This window comes from Pleurodeles waltl, chromosome 3_1 (genome assembly GCF_031143425.1).
Source record: "Pleurodeles waltl isolate 20211129_DDA chromosome 3_1, aPleWal1.hap1.20221129, whole genome shotgun sequence".
NCBI classification, from domain to species: domain Eukaryota; kingdom Metazoa; phylum Chordata; class Amphibia; order Caudata; family Salamandridae; genus Pleurodeles; species Pleurodeles waltl.
Window position 1 is genome coordinate 771779347 of NC_090440.1, and position 23965 is coordinate 771803311.

The 23965-nt window shown below is 47.3% G+C and overlaps 1 protein-coding gene across 3 annotated transcripts in view; it reads right to left on the minus strand.

Annotated features, from left to right (window-relative positions):
* The window catches only part of USP47 (ubiquitin specific peptidase 47), a 1215141-nt gene that overhangs the window by 145485 nt on the left and 1045691 nt on the right, over positions 1-23965 (minus strand). For all 3 annotated transcript variants that reach the window (XM_069223601.1, XM_069223600.1, XM_069223599.1), the window contains one exon: positions 19433-19548. In XM_069223601.1, coding sequence (XP_069079702.1) covers positions 19433-19548 — 116 coding nt within the window. The remainder of the gene's footprint in view (positions 1-19432; positions 19549-23965) is intronic.

The window sequence follows — 23965 nt, forward strand, 5'->3', positions numbered from 1 at the left end:
CAAGAACCTACTCACAGGAGGAGATTTAAAGAGTGAGGGCTGATCAGGAACCAAAGAAAGGCGTAAATGGCAGACAGATACCTTTTAAGGATGCCCAATGCAGAGCCCTGCTGGGCTAAAGAAAGAATGAACAGAAGAACCTCTGAAAGAGGGGCAGAAAGGGGGTCAACAGATTTGTTGGTGCACCATGCCACAAATTTATTCCAATGACAGGCATATACAGTTTTAGTTGATGAACGCCTGGCTGCCAAGATAACATTGCAGACTTCGAGTGGAAGGGCAAATGCCGTCAACTATTGCCGCTCAATCTCCACGCATGAAGGCGGAGGTTGGACAGGTTCGAGTGGAGGACCGTCACCAGCTGCTGCGACAGAAGATTCGCCCGAAGAGGCAGTCTGAGTGGAGGATTGATGGACATGCTCAATAGCTCTTGATACCACACTCTTCGAGCCCAGTCCGGAGCTACCAATATAACTTGGGCCCGTCCGTACTTGATTGTTTTGAGAACTCTGGGCAGAAGAGAGATAGGCAGGAAGGCGTAAAGGAGGCCGGAGTTCCACTCAAGACAAAAAGCGTCTCCAAGCGAGTGCCTCCTTGGAAACTCCAACGTGCAAAATAGCTGACATTGCGCGTTCTCATGAGGAGGCAAACAGATCTAACCAAGGCTCTCCCCACATGAGAAAGAGACCTTGCGCCACCTCCGGATGAAGACGCCATTCGTGATCGACAGTGCGCCGGCAGCTGAGTTCGTCTGCACTGGCGCTGAGAGAACCCGCCAGATGTTGAACCCTCAGGCTAATGCCCTGATGTTCCAGCCATGTTCAGAGGCGTAGGTGCTTCCTGACAAAGGAAGCACAACGCCTTGTTTGTTGGAGTACCACATGGTGGCAGTGTTGTCCGTGAACACCTGCACCACTTTCCCTTTGAGAGAGGGAAGGAATGCTTTCAACGCAAGTCTGATCGCTCGGAGCTCCAGCATATTTATGTGGAGTCCCGACTCCGCCAGAGACCAGAGGCCTCTGATCTCCGCCTCTCCCATGTGGCCGCCCCAACCCAGAAGTGACACATCTGTCACTATAGAGAGATCTGGGTGGGGAAGGGAGAGGGATCTGCCATTGACCCAATCAGGATTTGAAAGCCACCACTGCAGGTCTTTCGCAGTCCCCTCCGAGATCTGGACCATGTTGGAGAGATTTCCCTGATGCTGCGCTCACTGGAACTTCTGGTCCCACTGCAGAGCCTGCATATGCCACCTGGCATGTGTTACTAGCAGGATGCAGGAGGCCAAGAGGCCTAGCAGCCTCAGAGTCTGTCTCACCGAAACCCAAGACCAAGGCTGAAAGATCAGAATCATAGCCTGAATGTCTTGGACTCGGTTTTTGGGAGGATAAGCCCGAAACAGCACTGTGTCCAGAACACCTCCAATGAAAGGGAGCGTCTGAGAGGGAGTCAGGTGTGACTTCGGCATGTTGATAGTAAACCCCAGCTGGTGCAGGAGGTCCGCCGTAGTCTGAAGGTGGGAGACAACTGTCAGGGGCAAAGGCACCTTCAACAGCCAGTCATCTAGGTAGGAGAAGACTGAGACCCCTAACCTGCGCAGATGACCTGCAACCGCCGCCATCACTTTCGTGAACACCCGAGGGGCACTGGTAAGGCCGAAAGGGAGCACGGTAAACTGAAAGTGTTCGTGACCTACCACGAATCGTAGGTAACGTCTGTGGGCAGGCAGTATGGGGATGTGGAAATAAGCGGCCTGCAAGTCCAACGCTACCATCCAGTCTCCTAGGTCCAAGGCAGACAGAACCTGAGCCAGGGTGAGCATTTTGAACTTCTTCTTGAGGAAGTAGTTCAGGTCCCGAAGATCTAGGATAGGACGCACGCCTTTGTCCTTCTTTGGTATCAGAAAGTAGCGGGAATAACAACCACAACCTACTTCTGGCACAGGGACCTATAACTCCCTTGGCCAAGAGAGCCGCGACTTCCTAGCGGAGAAGCACCAAATGATCCTCTGGAAGATGATGGAAGGATGGTGGCATGTGTGGTGGTGCAGATTCGAAAGGGAGGGAGTAGCCCTTCCGAATTATTTGCAAAACCCACCCGTCCGTGGTTATATGTTCCCAGTGGGGCAGGTGATGGCGGATCCTGCCACCAACTGGGCAGGAGTGAGGGGACGGACTTGGAAGGTTTGGAGGCTGCAGCGGGGGCAGAGGTGGACTGGACAGAACTCTGGTTCCCTGTCCCAAGGCCACGTGGGATTCTGCGTCCACGGCCACGCATAGGCTGTCCAGCGTGCATGGCATGGTGGCTGGGTTGAGGACGCGACAGGGCGCCCCTTCCGTGGTCACAAAAGAGACGAAAAGGGGACTGTGGAGGGCGTGTGACGGAGGAAAGGCAAGGCACTGAGCCGTAGCCCGGGTATCCTTGAACCTCTCCAAGGCAGAGTCCGCTTTGTCTCCGAACAGACGGGTGCCATCAAAGGGCATGTTCATGAGTGACTGTTGGACACCCCCGAGAAGCCAGAAGTACGTAACCAGGCATGTCGTCGCAACTGATCTGCCCAGAGAGTCGGTCATATCCAGCCCACAACAGATAGTGAACTTTGCTGCGTCTCTCCCATCTTTCACTGCTTGGGAGACGGTAGCACGGGCCTCCTCCAGTATCTGCGGCAGGACTTGCGCAACCGTATCCCACAGTGAGTGGGAAAAACGGCCCAAAAGTCATGCAATAACTTCTTAACAAATTGTTCCAGCCTTTTGGATTCCCTACCCGGGGGTGCAGAAGGGAACGCACCAGAAGAAGAGGAAGCCTGGATTACAAGACTCTTATCCGTAGGATGTTGGGACTGGAACTTTGGGTCGTTTGGCACGGGCCGATGGTGGCGAGAGATAGTCCTGTTCACAGGAGCCCCTGTGTTGGGTTTGGACCATGTACCCAAAAGGACATCAGTGAGGGCCTCATTAAATTGGAGAAGGTGTTCGGACGTAGAAGCCCCAGGCTGAAGCACCTCTGTCAGGAGATTAGACCTGACTTCAACAGTAGGTAGCTCAAGGCCAAGGACCTCAGCCGCCCTACTAACCACCATACTATAGGTAGCTCCCTCCGCCGTAGCCACGGTAGGAGGAGACAGCATGCCAGCGTCAGGAGAAGTATCCAGACCACTGGCTTCGCCTAAGTCCTGCACCCTGTCCATAGTAGGGTCTTCTTGGTATTCATAAGGGTCCTGGTACCCCTCCAATTCCTCCCTGTATTCGGACCCATAGGAAAATGGGTCTGAATCCGACCTCGGGCGAATAGGGCCCACCGAAGCCGTTGGCGGCGTTGGCTGACGCCACTCCGACTCAGAGTCGTCGGGTATGAGAATTCGGTCGACGGCGATAGTGGGCAATACCGACGTCGGGAGCGTCGATAATCGACCCGGCGCCGGGGAAGGTCTCGATTGTGCGACCGGCGTTGGTGTGGATCCGCGCACGGATCCAAAGGCGACCTCGGTGGCCGAAGCTGCCGGCGCCGAACCCGAAGGCCCCTCAGCCAAACCCCTTGGGCGGGAAGGCGCCGTATCAGGGTCAGCATTCCCAAAGATGAGGCGCATGGCCTCGTAAAACTCTAAGTTGGGTGGGGGTCGCTCCAGCTCTGGGAAACTCGGGGAAGCGCAGAGTCGACCCAGATGTAGGCTCTGAGGACGGAGGCCTAGTGCGTGGAAGCTCGTCTAGCGTTGCGTCGGCTGAGCGATGGGGTGACGTCGGAAAGCGATGGGACTTCTTCTTCTTTCCATGACCCGAGAACTTCGAAGAAGACGAGTGGTGAAGGCTCTGTGACCGATCTCGAGACCTTCCTCTCGGGTGCCAGGAAACACCACTAGACACCAGGAATTTCACTTGGGGTGTCGGCCCCCTTGGAAAACGCCCCTCTCTCCCAAGCCCCAGCACCCCCCCCCCCCGGGCATTTTTTTATTTTTTTTAAAGGTGAGTGTCCGCAGGGGTGCGCAATTGCGCCCCCCCCGAGACAATTTTTATTTAAATAAATAAAAAAAATAAAAAAAGAAATGGACATGGGGGTCGCCCGTGGGCAGGGCGACCCTCTGTGGGGGCAATATTTTTTTTAGTTGTTGTAGGGTTTCCCTGGGGGCCATTTTGGCCCCCAAGGAAACCATACAACAACTAAAAAAAAATATAGATCTCTCTCTATATATATATATATACATATATATATATATCTATGTAGATATATCTATATATATATCTATATATATATATATATATATCTATAAATATAAATCACTTTTGTCAATAAGTGTGTGGTTTCCCTGGGGGCTGCGATCGGCCCCCAGGAAAACCAGACCCACATATAAAAGTGATATATATATATATATATATATGAACATATACATATATATACACACATATATACACACACACACATATATATATATATATATATATATATATATATATATAGTTGCCACCAGTTGTCTTGCAGTTGCAGCTTGCGTCTTCAAAGCAATGCACATACTTCAACTGACACATTTCAACTGTAGCTTTTAGGCAGCAATAAAAAAGTCAAGTAAGTATTGTGATTATGTTTCTGCTACAAAAGGGTCAGACTTGTCTAGTGGCAGTTTCAGTGCCATAAAGAAGCGCAGAAGGTTTATATGCCTACTGCAAAGAGCAAATCTGTATTTTATGTAAATAGCGGAGTACATTGGTAAGGTCAGCCATTACATGCGGTATAATACAAATTAAATGTATGTGCGGGTTGGAGGGCGGCTATGGAGAGATGAAGGGCACTTTTGCTGGGTGGTAATGAGGGAATCCGAGGAGGAGGGAGTGGGAGCACCAATAATGATTGTTGGACTGGGCGCAGGAGGTGCTAAAGACTGTGACGAATGGTATGTGACAAGGTGTTTTTTGAGTGTCTTGAAAGAACGTGCTGATTGAAGGAAGAAGCGAAAGTAAGGTGGCCTCTACTGTTGCACGTATCTCACACACCATCGATTTTGTGACTGTGTACGTAGGCTAGTGTTTGAGAGCAACAGTTTAGCCAATGGCAGAGATGGCATCTTGATGGATGACTGCTGCTGTCACTAGGGTTATAGAGGACAGCTCTGACATAAGATCAGAGACTGAGACATCAGATACTGAGACAGCACCTGAGGGATAGGACAATGGCGCAGACTCTGGGAGTGATTTTTCAGTCGGAGGAGTCCCATTCGATAACTCCTCTTCCAGTAAATTATGAGGGAGGTGATGAGGACAGTCCTGCTGTCCCTTCGCAGGCACAGTCTGTGCAACGGGGTAATAGTCGGTTAGCCCAACCCAGAGAGCAGGTGAATGCGGCGGCAAGCAGAGAGAGAGAGTGCTCTCTTGGGAGCTCCCCAATTTAGTTCAGCCCCAAATTCCACCGCCCAAATCGTATTGTGGAAACATCAAAATTATCTATCGCAAAACAAACTGGTTTTGTAAGGCAGGCACCTGTGTTTTTGGTCCTGGGTTCGGCGGCCATATAGAGAAACACACTAAACCCAAACATTTCTGGAAACTAGACATTCGGGGGAGTCCACAGAGGTGTGACTTGTGTGGATTCCCGAAAGTTTTCTTACCCAGAATACCCTGCAAAGCTGAAATGTTGAATAAAAGCTCTATTTTTCTCGCATTTCTGTCACACCAACTACAGGCATATGCTGGGATCCACAAAATTCCTACCACCCAGTGATTCCTCACCTGTCCTGATAAAAACACTACCCCACTTGAGTGTCTACACCTAGTGCCTGCGTCAGGAATGGATCACCCCAGGGTCAACAGCTGCCTCATGTAAGGACCAACATTGACCGTTGTGTGATCTATTCCTGTTGCGGGCACCAGGCCTACCCACACAAGTGAGGTACCATTTTTATCGGGAGACTTGGGGGAAATGCTGGGTGGAAGGATATTTGTGGCTCCTCTCTGATTCCAGAACTTTCTGTCACCGAAATGTGAGGAAAATGTGTTTTTTTAGCCAAATTTTGAGGTTTGCAAAGGATTCTGGGTAACAGCACCTGGTCAGAGCCCCACAAGTCACCCCATTCATGGATTCCCCTAGGTGTCTAGTTTTCAAAAATGCCAAGGTTGGGTAGGTTTCCCTAGGTGCCGGCTGAGCTAGAGGCCAAAATCTACAGCTAGGCACTTTGCAAAAAACACATCAGATTTCAATGTAAAAATGTGATTTGTCCATGTTGCGTTTCCTGTCGCGAGCATTAGGCCTACCCATGCAAGTGAGGTACCATTTTTATCAGGAGACTTGGGGGAACACAGAATAGCAAAACAATTGTCTTTCTCTACATTTTTTCCTTCCAAATGTAAGATAGTGTGCAAAAAAGACATCTATTTGAGAAATGGCCTGTAATTCACATGCTAGTATGGGCACCCCGGAATTCAGAGATGTGCAAATCACCACTGCTTCTCAACACCTTATGTTATGCCCATTTCGGAAATACAAAGGTTTTCTTGATACCTATTTTTCACTCTTTATATTTCACCAAATGAATTGCTGTATACCCGGTATAGAATGAAAACCCATTGCAAGGTGCACCTCATTTATTGGCTCTGGGTACCTAGGGATCTTGATGAACCTACAAGCCCTATATATCCTCGCAACAGGAAGAGTCCAGCACACGTAATGGTATATTGCTTTAAAAAATCTGACATTGCAGGAAAAAGTTACAGAGTAAAACGTGGAGAAAAATGGCTGTTTTTGTCAGCTCACTTTCAAGATTTCTTTATTTCAGCTGTTATTTTCTATAGGAAAACCTTGTAGGATCTACACAAATGACCCCTTGCTGAATTCAGAATTATGTCTACTTTTCAGAAATGTTTAGCTTTCCGGGATCCAGCATGGGTTTCACACCCATTCCTGTCACTAACTGGAAGGAGGCTGAAAGCACCAAAAATAGTAAAAATGGGGTATGTCCCAGTAAAATGCCAGAATTGTGTTGAAAATTTTGGTTTTCTGATCCAAGTCTGCTCGTTCCTGAAAGGTGGGGAGATGGTGATTTTAGCACCAGAAACCCTTTGTTGATGCCATTTTCAGGGGGAAAAAAACCACAAGCCTTCTTCAGCAGCCCTTTTTTCCAATTTTCTTTTTTTTTTTTGTAAAGCAAATTTTCAATGTATTTTGGCTAATTTATTGGTCTCCTCCAGGGGAAAACCACAAACTCTGGGCAGCATTAGAATCCCTAGGATGTTGGAAAAAAAGGACGCAGATTTGGCGTGGGTAGCTTATGTGGACAAAAAGTTATGAAGGCCTAAGCGCCAACTACCCCAAATAGCCAAAAAAGGCTTAGCACTGGGTGGGGAAAAGGCCCAGCAGCTAAGAGGTTAATGAATTCAGATAAATAAAAGGGTATAACTCCGGTATTCAGCAACTGAGGTGGACTTTCACGTCCTGTAATATGTTTGCAATTATTTAAAAGAAATAGTTTTCATCAGAACTTGAAGGGTTTGAAATTCCGTTCAGAGCTTCTCTTTTGGCCTTTACTTTATCCAAGTTGCAAACTGCTCACGGTCCAATCGTAAAGGCTCTACTTTCGAGCTAATTAAAGTGCTTGAAGCTTGGAAGTGTAATTCCCTGGGGTTGAAGCTCAGTGTGAGAAAGTTAATTTGTCTGTCCAGAACAAAGAGATTAGGTAGCAGCCGGTAAGCCTATTCAATAAATGAGCATCAAATGTCCTACACTGTGGACACAGACAACACAGATTATGGAACTGCAAGGGAACTGCCGAGTGACATGTAAACTAGAAGACACTCCATTTTTACACGCTCTATAGGGACAAAAAAAAGTGGAACGCACTACATATTTATTCCCAGTTTATGGACGTTGTAGAAAATGGAAATCTTGAAAAGTGTGTGTAATGATCCGTGAGATTGCTGGGTGCGTTTCTTTTAAAGCAGGTCTCCGTTTTCAAGCCGGTGACGCTAAAATCTCCTCCCTGTGAGGCTAGTGTCGTTATATAAAAGGCTCTACCCCCCACATCCTGTTTGCAAAACACAATCAGGCTCGCAGTGGGCTGGCCGGTAGATTTATTTTGTTAGATATTTCGGGGTTACAGCGCTCTTCGTGGGCTACTTCCTCCCTTCAATCATTTTGTGAGAAAATGACCTTTCTCGCATGCACAAAAGCTGAAGGAATGCTCCTTCTGGTTATGAGGCCGGCCAGACAGTAAAAATGATCTGTGAAACAAGCATCTGGAATGCAATGGTGTCGTGTTTGCTCGAGTTAGAGCTCTTAGCGTTGTAATTTACTGACTGAACTTTTCTAGACACAGACTGAAAATAACAAGAGGAAGACAGCGAGAGCGAGCTGGCCCTGGAAAAGCCCCCCTCTGTTTTTATTATGTTTGCAGAGGGAGCTGGTGGGGAGGAGGGACTGAACAAGCACCACACTGTTGAGGTGAAACAGGCAAATGCCAAAAAAAAAATCCCTTACAGAAAAGATAAACAGGACATAGCGCAATTACACAGTACTTTGTGCTGCTCCCAAAGTGAAAAAAAGGCAGGACAAAGAGGCATAACTGACCACTAGCAAGCAAGGATTTTCAAAGGACACTGCAACTAACAAATGAGAATGCTGAAACTCACTCTATAGTATATTAAAAGTATACAGCAGGCCGAACGCTAATGCTCGACCTAAAAATGCAGTGTAGATAAAAATTAGGTGCAAGGCTAAAACTAGAAGCGGGCGCGGTGCTGAAAAAATAAAAGCCTCCAAAATCACACATGCTACCTCAATGATTACAGCCGTTTAGAGAAAATCATGTGCCGAAGCTGATCAAGCGTGCAGTATCAGTCCAGAGTAGGAAACACAGTGATGGGAAGGAGGTAGTAGGAGGCAGCACCACGAGTCGAGGCAAAAGAATCGAGCCGACGGCTGCCAGGAGCATTAGTGTGGAAAGAGACAAAAAGAAAAAAGTTTGCTCGCAGTCAAACGTATAGGCAAAAGTGCAATTAGCCATGTAACAGGGGCGATGCCCAAGGCGGTAACCAAACCACCCCTTGGAGGGGCAAACGTAAAGCACTTGCCAATGATAACTAAGGATTTTAAAGGGCAAGCCAAAAAACGAGTGAACGTGATGGGCGTGATGTGGGCGTGGTTAAAAGCCCAAATAGATAACTACACGGGAAAAGCAGCGCTTGAACGCTGCCATGCTTGACCTAATAAAGGTACTTTATTATGGTAACACAAATACTAGAATACTAATAGGCAACCCCCAACTGGAGGTAAATAAACACACTATTAAATAAACATTATCAATCAGTAAAGAGCATAAAAAGCAATCAGCATTGGCAAAAGTAAACAGTGAGGACCTAGGGGAAGGCCACACCATACAGTAAAAAAAAGTGAAATGTGAAAGGCAGTCTCTCACCGAAGGAATTGGAATCAGTAGAAGGGAGCTGGAGGAACTGGGAACCCCAAGAGGTTAGTACCAGAGTGACCCCCAGCGACCAGAGTGCACAGGTAAGTGCCTGGTTTCCTCCCAAGACAACAGGAGGACCTTGTAAAAGGATTACTGAGACTGGAAAAATCCAAAGGTGGATCATGACAGAAGAGGACTTGCAAAAGAAAGGGACCATGTCCAGTTCGTGTCTGAGAGTCCGGTTGTGGCAGGAGCCACTGCCCACCCTTCTGTGGATGTAGGACGAGGTCGACGAAGAAGGCCAGCAGTGCAGCACAGGAGATGAAGCGAAGTTCCAGGAGTGATGCAAATGGTGTCCCACGTCAGCGATTGAGATGCAGTCGGTCAGTGGTGTTGGAAAACCATCAACAAGCCTTGGCAAATGCAACAGACGGAGAAGAAGTTTTGCAAGACTGAAGAGGACCAACAAGGTCCAGGGGACTCGACCTAAGGAGGGGAGTCCAAGTTGAACCCTTAGCAGTCAGGAGAGTTGCAAGAAGAAGCAGGAACAGGAGTTGCCGTGAGGCCAACTCAGCACACCTGAAGAGGAGTCCCATGTAGCTGCAGCAGCAGGCAGAAGACTGTGCTTTGCAGGAAGGAGTGCTGGGGGGCGAGGCTATACGAAGCCTGAAGATCCCTTGGAGGAGGAGCAAACATGCCTTGGTAGTTGCATGAGTCGCAGTGCACAGGGGTACTGTCCTGCGTGGACAGGCATGAGCTTACCTTCTCCCAAGTTGGACAGCTGGTAGACGGGACCAGAGGGACCATTCCAGACCACCACCTGTGATGCAGGATCCACGCAGTTTCGGAGGAGAGCAAATCCACGCAGCCGGTCGTTGTTGCAGTTGGTGCCTGCAGATGCAGGAGAGTGGCTCCTTCACTCCAAGGGAGGTTCCTTCTTACTTCTCTTGCGCAGGCTGAAGACTCGCCACCCTCAGAGGATGCACGGCCAGGAAAATGTTGCAGTTCCTAGAAGGAGCCGGAGAAACTTGCAGATTTGAGCCGTCGCTGAAGTTGCAAATTGTCCATTCCGGGAGGGTCCTGTTGCAGTCCCAGTGGACAGAAGATGAAGTAAACAATGCAGAGGAGTCTTGCTGGAATCTTCCACAATGAATCGGAGAACCCACCCAAGAGGGAGACCCTAAATAGACCAGGAAGCTGGACTGGTCACCTAGCTTGGTGACCACCTTTCAGGAGGGGGCTATGACTTCACCTACCTGACCTGGCCACTCAGATTCTCCCAGGGGCCTCTGCCCACCTTGTATTCAAGATGGCAAAATCAAGTGGCCACCTGGAGGAGCTCTGAGCACCACCCCTAGGGTGGTGATGGAGAGGGGAGTGGTCACTCCCCTTTCCTATGTCCAGTTTTGCACCAGAGCAGGGACTGTGGGTCCCTCAGCTGGTGCAAACCAGTTTACGAAAGGAGAGCACCAAATGTGCCCTTCAAAGCATACTGGTGACTTAGGGAGGCTACCCCTCCGAAGCCATGTAACATCTATTTCCAAGGGAGAGGGTATTACCTCCATCTCCCACAAGAAATTATTTGATCTGCCTTCCTCTGCCTGAGCTGGTCAAGCAGAAGGAGGGCAGAAACCTGTCTGATTGGTGGCAGCAGTGCAGCAGAGTGGGCTGCCCATAGAAACCCAGAAGAGTGGTAGGAGCAATGCTGGGTGTCGTCTAAGGAGCTCCCAGAGTGCATAGAATCATACAACCAATATCGTCAAGAGTTTTGGGGTATGATTCTGACATGTTTGATACCAAACATGCCCAGGTTCGGAGTTACCATTATGTAGCTGGACACAGGTAGTGACCAGCAGCTAGCAGAAAGGGTGGGGCGCCACGTGGTGGGGGTAGATAGAGAAATACAAATTTAATTCATTTAATAAAAAAAAAAGTAAACACCTCGTAGTGACCTGTGTCCAGTACACAGGTAAAATGGCTTCCCCACACTTACAAAGTCCAGTGCAATGGAGCTGCAGTTTGTAGGGGCACCTCTGCTCATGCAGGGGTGCCCTCACACACAGGTACCTGCACCCTGCTCTCTGGGCTAGGAGGGACTACCATAGGGGTGACTTACAGTGACCTGTGGTGAAAGGGTGCATGCACCTTTTCAAGCAGGCTGCAATGGGAGGCCTGCAGATACATTTTGCATGGGCTCCCCATGGGTGGCATAATACCTGCTGCAGCCCATGGGGAACCCCTGGTGCTCAAATGCCCTGGGTACCTAAGTACCATATACTAGGGACATATATGGGGGCACCAGTATACCAACTGTGGTTTGTGAAAAGTATTAAGAAACCAAATGTAGAGGGAGAGAGCACAATCACTGGGGTTTTGGTTAGCAGGATCACAGTGAAACCAGCTAAAGCATACTGACAGCAGGCAAAAAGAAGGGGGGGGTGGTACCCATGCCAAAAAGAGGGACTTTCCTACAGTTTGCATCAACTGATCTGATATGGGCTCATTTAATGATGACTGTCTTCATTATTCACAAAGTTAAAACAGCCATCTCGCACCACACTGACGCATACCATCAGCAGTTTTGTATAATTATGCAACAGATGAGATATTTGGACCTGCACTTCTCTCATCAAGGCGGCTAGCAGTATGGCCAGAATGCAGGAAATCATCAATTTAAGGGCTACCTGAAACATCTAAACTGAGATGAAGCAATATGCCTGAAAAATGAATGTCGGTTGTTTTCTGTAGAACGCTAACCAATTCATGAGAAATAATCTATATGTCTGGATTTTAAAAGGGCAACATTAAACTGGATGTATTGCAAAACCTGAATAAATGCCTCAAGCTCATTGCCAGAGAAGTCAGTTGAATAAAGACAGATGATACATAACTATAGAAAGAAAAACACTGCCACATTTACAATAGAGATGAGCTATCATTGTAACCAAGAACAACTGTCAAACTAACCCAGACTGGGAATCCACAAACAGGCAGAGTCACAGAACGGTTTAAGCAAGAAAATGCTCACTTTCTAAAAGTGGCATTTTCAAACACACAATCTTAAAATCAACTTTACTAAAAGATGTATTTTCAAATTGTGAGCTCAGAGACCCCAAACTCCACATGTGTATCTGCTCCCAAAGGAATCTACACTTTAATCATATTTAAAGGCAGCCCCCATGTTAACCTCTGAGAGGGATAGGCCTTGCAACAGTAAAAAAAAAAAAATTTAACAGTATTTCACTGTTAGGACATATAAAACACATTAGTATATGTCCTACCTTAAACATACACTGCACCCTACCCATGTGGCTACCTAGAGCCTACCTTAGGGGTGTCTTACACGTAAGAAAAGGGAAGGTCTATGCCTGGTAAGTGGGTACACTCGCCAAGTCGAATTGGCAGTTTAAAACTGCCCACACAGACACTGCAGTGGCAGGTCTGAGCCATGTTTACAGAGCTACTATTGTGGGGGGCACAACCAGTGCTGCAGGTCCACTAGTAGCATTTGATTTACAGGCCCTGGGCACCTCTAGTGCACTGTATTAGGGACTTACCAGTAAATCAAATATGCCTATCATGGATGAACCAATTACATACACATTTTGTATAGGAGCACTTGCACTTTAGCACCGGTTAGCAGTGGTAAAGTGCCCAGAGTAACAAAACAGCAAAAACAGAGTCCAGCACACATCAACAGCATGGGAAGCAGAGGCAAAAAGTTAAGGGAGACCACGCCAAGGATGAAACGTCTAACACGTGTTCCCCCCCTCCCCCTTCCCCCCCCCCGAGCTGAAAGTGGGGAGGAACTACCCAAACTCATGGGGGTTCTCATCGCTACGGCGGAAGAATCTGGACAGACCATCAGCATTGGCGTGTTCTGTACCAGGGTGGTGTTCCACCGTAAAGTCCATCCCCTGTAGGGAAATGGACCACCTCAACAGTTTTGGATTTTCACCCCTCATCTGCATTAATCATCTGAGGGGCCTGTGGTCAGTCTGAACCCGGAAGTGAGTCCCAAGCAAGTAGGGTCTTAGCTTCTTCAGTGCCCAGAGCACAGCAAACGCTTCATGTTCTATGGCACTCCACCTATGTTCCCTGGGAAGTAACCTCCTGCTATTGAAGGCTATGGGTTGATATAGGTCCTTTTCATTAAGCTGTGAGAGTGCTGTTCCAATACCATGCTCTGAGGCGTCTGTTTGCACAACAAAATCCTTGGAGTAGTCCGGTGCCTTCGGCACAGGTGCTGTGCACATGGCAGCCTTCAGGGCATCAAAGGTGGTCTTGCAAGCCTCTGTCTAGATCGCCTTTTTGGGTTGCTTCTTAAAAGTCAACTCAGTCAAGGGGGTAACAATGGTACCATACCCCTTGACAAACCTCCTGTAGTAGCCAGTGAAACCTAAAACGGCTCTCACCTCAGTCTGGGTTTTGGGAGGCTCCCAAGCCAGAATGGTGTCAATTTTTGGTTGTAAGGGTGCCATCTTGCTACTCCCTACCTGGTGTCCCAAGTACACCACAGAACCCTGCCCTATTTGGCACTTGCTTACCTTAGTAGTGAGGCCTGCCTTCTGCAGGGCCTCCAACACTCTGCAGAGGTTTTGCAGATGTTCCTCCCATGTGGAACTGAAAACAGCAATGTCATCCAGGTAGGCAGCACTGAACACATCCTGCCCAGCCAACACCTGGTTGACCAATCTCTGAAAAGTGGCAGGGGCATTCTTCATCCCAAATGGCATCACTTTAAATTGAAAGTGCCCATCTGGGGTAGAAAATGCAGATCTCTCCTTGGCCTCCTCTGTTAAGGCAATCTGCCAGTACCCAGACGTTAAGTCAAACGTGCTGAGGTAGGTGCCAGCTCCCAACCGATCAATGAGCTCATCAGCTCAGGGGATGGGGTGTGCGTCAGTCTTGCTGACCGCATTGAGTCCCCGGTAGTCCACACAGAACCTGAGTTCTGGAAGGGCACCAGGTGCAGCAGCCTTTGGGACCAATGCCACTGGGCTGGCCCATGGACTGCTGGAATGCTCAATAACCCCTAGGGATAACATTTTGGATACCTCATCCTTAATGCTAGCCTGGACCCTGACAATCACCCTGTAAACTTTCTGATTAATGGGTGGGCTGTCTTCACTGTCCACATCATGTGTGCACAAGTGTGTGACCCCTGACAGAGGCAAAAAGGTAAGGGAGACCACGCCAAGGATGACAAGTCTGACACTAGTGAACATGTCAAGTGCTTCATTAGGGACAAGGAGCAAAACCTAAACACCAATAAAGCTAGTCATCACCACAAACCATTAAATATTTTGTTTTCATAACCAAAATGGAAAGTAGAAGTCCACATATTACAGAGCCTCTGCACACAGCTACCGATCTGTGTGGAAGAGGAATAGATTCTGAACAGAGGTAACCATCTAAAGTTTCGCTAGCCGAATGATCAATTTTTCAATGTACAGTTTGACATGCATTAGGCCCTTTTTTATTTCCACTGTGGTGTATTAAAAAAGAAGCCTCCAGCCTCTGCAGGTTACTAAAACCAGCTCAATGACACAACAGGGAAGACGTTTCTGTGCAAGGCAATTATGTTTTGGAAGGTCTAACTGCTATTTCTTGGCAGTATCAAAGCAGAGTTATTCATCTCAGAAAACATACATTTGAAACTTTCTCGTTTGTATGCTCCACTGGTTCCATAGCACAGATTTCATTCAACAAAGCTTCTCTTGAAATGTCTGTTGAACATGGATTGACTGGCAGAATGTTACTTAGCTTTGGTAAAATATTTCTGGTGCATCCAAATCTTCTTGAAGATTCCTCACCATATGCATACCATAACTCTGGCGACAATAAGAAGGCCTCTAAAGGACACTGCTCAATATAACCAACGGATCATAAGTGTCTATTTATTGGGGGGGGGGGGGGGGTTGGAGGTGGAACAGATCATCCTGCTGAGAAAAATCTATTCTGTGTGGAAGAGATGGCTAAATGTTAAGTAACAACATGTGGCATGGTGTGCAAAATAACAATGGACTGAGATGCAGCCTGAGTGATTATCTGTGGCTGAGATTAATTGAAGTATTCCACCCATCACTTTTTGTATACTTTTTCATACTTTAGTATGTTGCACTAAGTGGGCAGGTATACCCGGATGTGACTCCTGTGCACACACCAACCTATACCCAAGGGACCACACAGTGGAAAGTGGGGAGCACAAAACACAGAGACCTTCCTGCTCAGAGCTGTAGCAAAAGCGGTTCATGTAAATAAATCCCAGTAGGGAGAAGATCATGTTGGTCACTTGAGGCTCGAGCTCCCATTAATGATCCTCCAAAGACACATAAACCTCAGTGTACCTGTCAAACTAGCCACTAATGAGGAAACTCCTCATTGCAGAGCCCACCACCATAAGTGTGTGGCTTCCCAGCACATGCATAGGACTGAAGGGCCTACTGTGAAGTTAGATGGACACATCCACCAATGAAGATTTGGGGTGATAACACAGAAAATCTTCATGTTTGTGATTATTTCCATTGATGCTGAAACTACTGTCTCCTGAGGCAGCAATTAAGGGATCTCATTAACCATCTGGAGTATGGCACCAGGGAGAAGCACTAGACCATCAAGCCCAAGATGTGAACATCTTCGGAACCAGGATAGGATTCAGACTTTGAAACTTCAGAATAATTCCATGAATACCGAAGATCGTCTGAGGCAGAGGAAATATAATGTTGAAGTGAGAAGGAACTCTTGAAGGTGTTATATGGAGGGCGCAGGTATGACTGATTTAAAAAAAAAAAAAACATAAGAATACAAATAATTCATCTATCAAAAAATAAAACATAACATGAGAAACAATGTGGGAAAAACAAGAACTTTGACTAACAATATGACAGTGGACCGCATATAGCATATGACAGGCAGAGACCCTATTTGCCCTTCAAAATCTCTCGGATGCACTGAGTAACTAAAACCATTGAAGATTACTTTGAACAGCCCAAAAGAAATAACCTTTCAAAATGGAAACTGTCGTACAAGTTACGTACCCTCGCTAATGATTTATCAGGTAGAGACATATTCTAGTTTCAGATTCCTTACCTTAGAATTTGCCCCTAGGCGTCAGACTGGATCCGGAGATTTTTTTCTTCCAGCAATACCTTTGCGCTTCAGTAGGTGACATCGGTCGACTCCACAAGCGTCGTAAATGCACAGCACCATCAGTTTCTTTTCACAAATTTCCACGTCAAAGCGCAGAACTGCGAATAACACTGAAATCGGTGCGCCAGAGCTAAGGCCCTGAATGGGGAAGCCCTGTCCCTATAAATCAGTTCGCAAGGGGGTAGTGTGGGTGGGTCGATAAGGAATCTGCAACTACAATATGTCTCTACCAGATATATCGTTTCCGAAGGTAAGAAACTTGTACATCTGATAGACTTATTCCTTACCTTAGAATAGATACCCAAGCCAAGCCACTCTCGGAGGTGGGCTGCGAACGAAGATCATACTAGAAAGTCCTGCAGGCCCGAATGACCAAAGTAGCTGTCCCAACGGACCCTGACTGTCCAGGCAGTAATGTGTATTAAACGTGTGCAAAGGATGCCCACATAGCTGCCTGGCAGATATCCAGGACAGAAATTCAGTGTGCTAACGCAATGGAAGCAGCAGTTGCTCTGGTGAAATGAGCGCCATGGGGTTGCTTCTTAGCCAAAGTGTAGCACATCTTGATGCAAAGAAGTACCCATCAAGAGATGGTACATTTTTTGCACCGCCTCCCCTTTCTTGGCACCTACATATCCAACAAAGAGTTGATTGTCCACCTGGAAATCTTTAGTATGATTGAAATGAAAGGCCAAAGCTCTTTTTGGATCCAGGAGGTGGAGTCTCTCTTCCTCATAAGAAGGATGTGGAGGTGTGTACAAAGTAGACAAGGTGATGGACTGGCCTACGTGAAAAGCTGAAACCACTTTGGTAAGGAAGAAAGCCTTAGTGTGTAACACTACTTTCTCAGTGTGCACAGACAAAAATGGAGGCTTAGAAGAAAGAGCCTGAAGCTCACTCACTCTGAGAGCAGAAGTGATGGCAACAAGAAAAACAGTTTTGAAAGTAAGGAGCCGTAAGGGACATTTGTGCATCGGCTCAAAGGGATTACACATCAAGTAAGTAAGTAAAAGATTGAGGTCCCACTGAGGCATGATAAACAGAGTGGGAGGAAACAAATAGGTGAGATCCTTAAGAAATTGACTAAGAATAGGAGACTTAAAGAGTGAAGGTTGATCAGGCAACTAAAGAAAGGCTGAAATAGCCGATAAATAACCTTTGAGGGTGCCCAAACCAGAGCCCTGCTGGGCTATAGAGAGAATGAACAAAATAACCTCAGAAAGAGGAGCAGAGAGGGAGATCAACAGATTTGTTGGTACACCATGCCACAAATTTATGCCAATGACAGGCATATACCGTTTTGGTGGCGGGAGTTTCAAATGTAGACCTGACCTCAACAGTAGGCCGCGCAAGGCCGAGAGCCTTAGCCGCTTTACTAACCTCCATTGAATGAGTTGCTCCCTCTGCCATAGCCACGGTAGGAGGCGACAGCATGCCAGCATCTGGGGAGTTATCCAGACCACCGGCCTCACCCAACTCCTGTGACAAGTCCAAGTTAGGGTCATCTTGGTGTTCAGAACGGTCCAGGGACCCCTCCAATCCTTCCTCGAATTCGAACCCATAAGAATAAGGGTCAGGATCCAAACTGTGGAGAATAGGCCCCATCAAAGAAGAAGGCGGCGCCGGCCAAAACCAGTCCGGTGCCGAGTCGTCGGGGATCAGATCGGGTTGATGGTGGCAACCACTGACATCGGAAGTGTCGACAATCGAACCAGTCTCAATGGTACGACCGGTGTTGGTGCGGATCCAAGAACGGATCCGGAGAGGACTTCGGTGGCAGGAGCCGCCGGTGCAGAACCTGAAGGCCATCGACCAAATCCCTTGGGCCAGAAGGCTCCGTATTTGGGTTGGGCTGCCCACAAATGAGGCGGATGGCCTCATAAAACTCCTTTATTTGGGCAGGAGTCAACCCAGCTCCCGGAAACCTGGAGAGGTCTGGAGCAGACCCAGAAGCAGACTCCAAAGACAGAGGGCCTCGAGCACTGACGCTCCTCCTCCGTCGCATTAGCCAAGCAATGGGGTGAAGTCGAAGGGTGACAGGATCTCTTCGACTTCTTCTTACCTAGACCCTAGGACTTCAAAGAAGACGAGTGGTGGTGGCTCCACGACTGGTCTCGAGACCTTCCCCTCGAGCGAGACCAGGACCTAAGCGGAGTCGAGCACTTGAAAGCTTGACAGACTGCTCCCTTAAGGCCTTTGGGTGCATTGCCCGGCACTCGGAGCACGACTTTGGGTTGTTGTCACGCTCCAGGCACCACAAACAGACTTGATGAGGATCAGTCACCGACATCATACGGTGACAATCTTCGTATGGTTTGAAGCCGGTCTTCGGGGACATCCCTCAACGCACCAAAACCTCACAAAAAGTCAACAAAAGAGTCTAAGTCAGTCAAAAAGTGATCAACTGTTGCTTTCTCCAGATCAGCGCGTGGCGCTGAAAGAAAAGAACTGACGTCACTGCATTGTGACGGCGTCTATGTACAACTCCGAGGTCATCACGGTGACTACGACACCTGTGAAGTCAACCCACGCCACCTACTGACACGCAAGTGTATTGCCCGAAGAAAAGAATCTCAGGATCCAGACCGACGCCTGGGGGAAAATTCTAAGGTAAGGAATCTGCAAATAGAAGTCTCTATCAGATATATGGCATTACTGAAAATTGAATGCACATCTTTAAGAACACCTTCATGCATGAAAATATATATAGACTGCAAAGCATGATTTAAAAACATTTATCGATCGCCACCATTTTACTGCCAAGCTAGAAATAGTTTGATGAAAAAGTCGGATGGACTTTAGTTTGAACTGATCATTTACTTATCTATATATGCTGCAAATTAAGTCTTGTACCAATAGTGCTTGTGCTGCAAATGTAATGAAAAATTTACTCACCTGTCAATACTAAGTTCTAATCCACACTGCTCCTTGAGTTGAGGCTGCAGCTCCTCTTTCGACTGTCGCACTGTCATTCCTTTTGCGAAAACAGCATCCAGAAGAAATTTGCAAGGCTGAAAATAGAATATAAAGCTTATTGTTCTATGTGTATAATTGTTCTTGAACAAATGATGGTCATATTGTAATGCATGTGTAAGAAAATTAAGTTGACTACTAAGCAATGAGAGCCATAACATGGGACACAACTTCATTTATTCCTCACTTTTTTTATTTTAGTAATTTTTTATTGACTATTTTGCAAGCAAAATCATAGAAACACTAAGAGTAACTAGTAGAAAGACATATACATAGTCAAATTATAATATTGTGGCAATACATTGTAATTTTTGTAAAATGGAGTTCAGTGAGGTGATATCTGGAAAACATCTGTAGTTATACAGAGAATGTATATAGGATGTATTGCACAGATAAGAGGTTACAGATAGGAAGAGGAAGAAAGTGCAGTTATGAAAAAAAAGAGACCGGACTATAGGGATGCACGGGTGGTGTGGGTTAGGAGGCTCAAGTGAAGTATGAGCCGGGTCAGGGATTTAAAAGTTTGGGTGATATATGAGTGGTTGTAGTTTTGAAAGGATGGTGTAACCATATGATCTTATGGGCTTAACATGGTTTAATCTTTTCAAGTTATGAGTCTAGTTTCTGCCTTAAGGCTATGCAAGGCTTGAAGCTTAAGTTGTGGTTATGACTACTGTTATCAGAGCTTCTTATGAAGTAATCTCAGGGCACCAGATATGAGGAGATTTTGTTCGCCTTTTTCCAGTCGCAGGGTTAGTAGGGGATCTAGAAATCCAAGATCCCACTTAAGTATAACAGGAGGCTGATAATATGTGGGCCCAAAGTGACTATAATGTGATTGAGTATAATGTTTGTGAGGAATTTCTCATGTACTATTTATTCAATTGGTTTCCAGTAGTTTTGGCTGGTCTGCAATAGAAGAGTAGGTGGTCTGACTCTCCTATGAGTTCTGAGCAGCGCCAGCTGTGGTCAGAAATGGTTAAGTAGTTTGTGCAGTTTTCTGGGGCTCAGTAGCATCTGTATAAGGTACAAAATGTATATTGGTAGAGCAGTGGGGAGATCTCATGGTAGAGAGAGAATTTTATATTGGGACCAATTCTGCCTCAGTATGGAAGGAATTATCTCTGGCCCTATAGAATCTTCCCTGTTTTTCTTGAACATCGGAGTTGATTGGAGTGCATTGTCTATGAATTTTTATATTCTTGTGGCCATGTGGTCTAATGCAATCCAGGAATCTGTTTTCCAAGCTTCTTAACCACAGCTTTGGGTTTGGGGAAGTTATAGAAGTCAATTGGTTGTGGAGTTTAAATTTCTCAAATTACATGAGAAAGGAAAATAGGTTTACTGGTGTTCCAAGGTCTCTAACAAGGAGGATTCCAGAGCATGCCCATTTCTCCCAAAAGGGTGTGTGTCCATCCATTGTTATGCATGGATTGAACCATAGTTAGGAAAAATCTGAACTTTTTCTTTTGTGTTTGTCAAGAGCTCTAATTGTAGTTATAGTGTCATTAATGATCAGATATGAACTTTTATCGATTTTAATGATAGTGTGTTAATTAGGGAAAGGAGTTTGACTAATTCATGGGTACTCACAAATATTTCCCCAGGGGCCAAAAAGATTAGTCTGTGGTGTGACCGAGGGCCACACTGATACTAGCAGGATGGTGGTCATGAGTTTGAGATGGGGGTGTTTGGGGTGGGGGCGGTAGGAGGGGAGACGTTGGAAGCATGGTGGGGGTTGGGTGGGAAGGGGTATGTAAGGGGAGTCTAGGGGAACGGAGGCATGTACATCTAGTGGTCAGATTGCATTGCACAAAGTGGAACCAAGAAATTTGGGATCAATCTCGGCTTCCCCCCCTTGACCAAATGGTGTGATCCTACAAAATTATTTTATTTGACTTTCCCTCCTTTTTCCTTAATATAACATATCGTAGGAAAGTGCCCTTGTTGGCATACTTACCGCCTTCTTTTTTCTGTCTGATATTGATGCTAACAGAGGGAGTGTGCTGGGATCCTGCTAACCCAGCACCAGTGTTCTTTCCCAAAATCTGTACCATTGTTTCCACAATCGGCACACCCCTGCAGACAGTTAAGCTTCTTGCAAATGGTACCTATGGTACCAAGGGCCATTGACAAGGGAGGGTCCCAAAGGGCTGCAGCATGTATTATGCCACCCTGGGGGACCCCTCTCCAAGCTCATGCCAAATGCCTTTGCAGCTTGTGTGTACTGGTGGGAAGAAAAAGGCTCAGTCGAGATGGCACTCCTCTCAGGGTGCCATGCCCACAAATCACTGCATGTGGCATAGGTAAGTAGCAGGTCTTACAGCCCTAAAGCAGGGTGCACTATACAACAGGTGAGGGCATAGCTGCATGAGGAATATGTCGCTCCAGTGTCTAAATCCATTCTTAAACATTGTAAGTACAGTGTGGCCATATCACGTATATGGTCTGGGAGTTTGTCAAAAACGAACTCCACAGCTCCATAATGGCTTCACTGAGTAATTGGAAGTTTGGTATCAAACTTCTCAGCATAATAAACCCACAATGATGCCAGTGTTGGATTTATTTAAAAAAGCTCACAGAGGGCATCTTAGAGATGCCCCCTGTATTTTACCCAACCCTTCAGTGCAGGACTGACTGGTCTGTGCCAGCCTGCCACTGAGATGAGTTTCTGACCCCATTGGGTGAGAGCCTTTGTGCTCTCTGAGGCCAGAAACAAAGCCTGCACTGGGTGGAGGTCCCTCACACCTCCAACCCCTGCAGGAACTGTAACACGTAGCAGTGAGCCTTAAAGGCTCAGGCTTTGTGTTACAAAGCCCCAGGGCATTCCAGCTAGTGAAGATGCACGCCCCCAGACACAGCCCCCACTTTTGGCGGCAAATCCGGAGGAGATAATGAGAAAAACAAGGAGGAGTCACCCTCCAGTCAGGACAGCCCCTAAGGTGTCCTGAGCCGAGGTGACCCCTGCCTTAGGAAATCCTCCATCTTGGTTTGGAAGATTCCCACCATAGGATTAGGGATGTGCCCCCCTCTCCACAGGAAGGAGGCACAAAGAGGGTGTAGCCGCCCTCAAGGAGAGTAGCCATTGGCTACTGCCCCCCAGACCTAAACACACCCCTAAATTGAGTATTTAGGGGCGACCCTGAACCCAGGAAACCAGATTCCTGCAACCTGAAACAAGAAGAAGGACCGCTGACCTGAAAGCCCTGCAGAGACGACAGACACGACAACTGACTTGGCCCCAGCCCTACCGGCCTGTCTCGGGACTCAGGAAACCTGCACAGCGACATACCCAGCGGGACCAGAGGACTCAGAGGACTGTCCTGCACCTAAAGGGACAAGAAGCTCCTGAGGACTAGGGCTCTGTCCAAAACTGCTACAAAGAAACCATCTTTAAAGAGACTCCAGCCTCACTCCAGAAACGTGAGTCTCCACACTCTGCACCCAATGTCCCCAGCTCGTACCCAGAGGAACCAACACCACAGAGAGGACCCCCCAGGTGACTCCAACGATGTGAACACCCTGAGACGACCTCCCAGCACCCCCACAGGGAAGCCTGCAGAGGGGGTCCAGAGGCTCCCCCTGACCGCAACTGACTAGTAACAAAAGAACTCGACACCTGGAAGAAGCACTGCACCCGCAGCCCCCAGGAACGAGAGGAACCAATACCGGTGCAGGAGTGACCAGCAGGCGGCCCTCATCCTAGCCCAGTCAGTGGCCGGCCCGAGAAGGCCCCCTGTGCCCCACCTGCATCGTCAGAGTGACCCCCGGGTCTCTCCATTGATTCCTATCTACAACCGGACACCTACTTTGCACACTGTACCCGGCCTCCACTGTGCCGCTGTGGGTGTCTTGTGTGTGGCTGTTTGGGACCTCCCCCTTCCCCCAGTGCTCTACAAAACCCCTCTGGTTTTCTCCCCGAGGATGCAGGTACTTACCTGCTAGCAGACTGGAACCGGAGCACCCCCGTTCTCCATAGGCACCTATGCTATTTGTGCCCTACTTTGACCTCTGCACCTGATCGGACCTGTGTTGCTGGTGTTTGGGGTTGACTTGAACCCCCAACGGTGGGCTGCCTATGCCCAGGAAATTGAACTTGTAAGTGATTTACTTACCTGAGACCAATACTTACCTCCCCCAGGAACAGTTGATTTTTGCACTTAGTCCACTTTTAAAATAGCTTATTGCCATTTTTGCCAAAACTGTGTACATTACTGTTTTAATTCAAAGTTCCATACTTACCTGTGTGAAGTACCTTACAACTTATGTACTTACCTAAATTATGAATCTTGTGGTTCTAAAATAAAGAAAGAAAATAATATTTTTCTATATAAAAACCTATTGGCCTGGAGTTAAGTCTTTGAGTGTGTGTTCTCATTTTTTGCCTGTGTGTGTACAACAAATGCTTAACACTACCCTCTGATAAACATACTGCTCGACCACACTACCACAAAA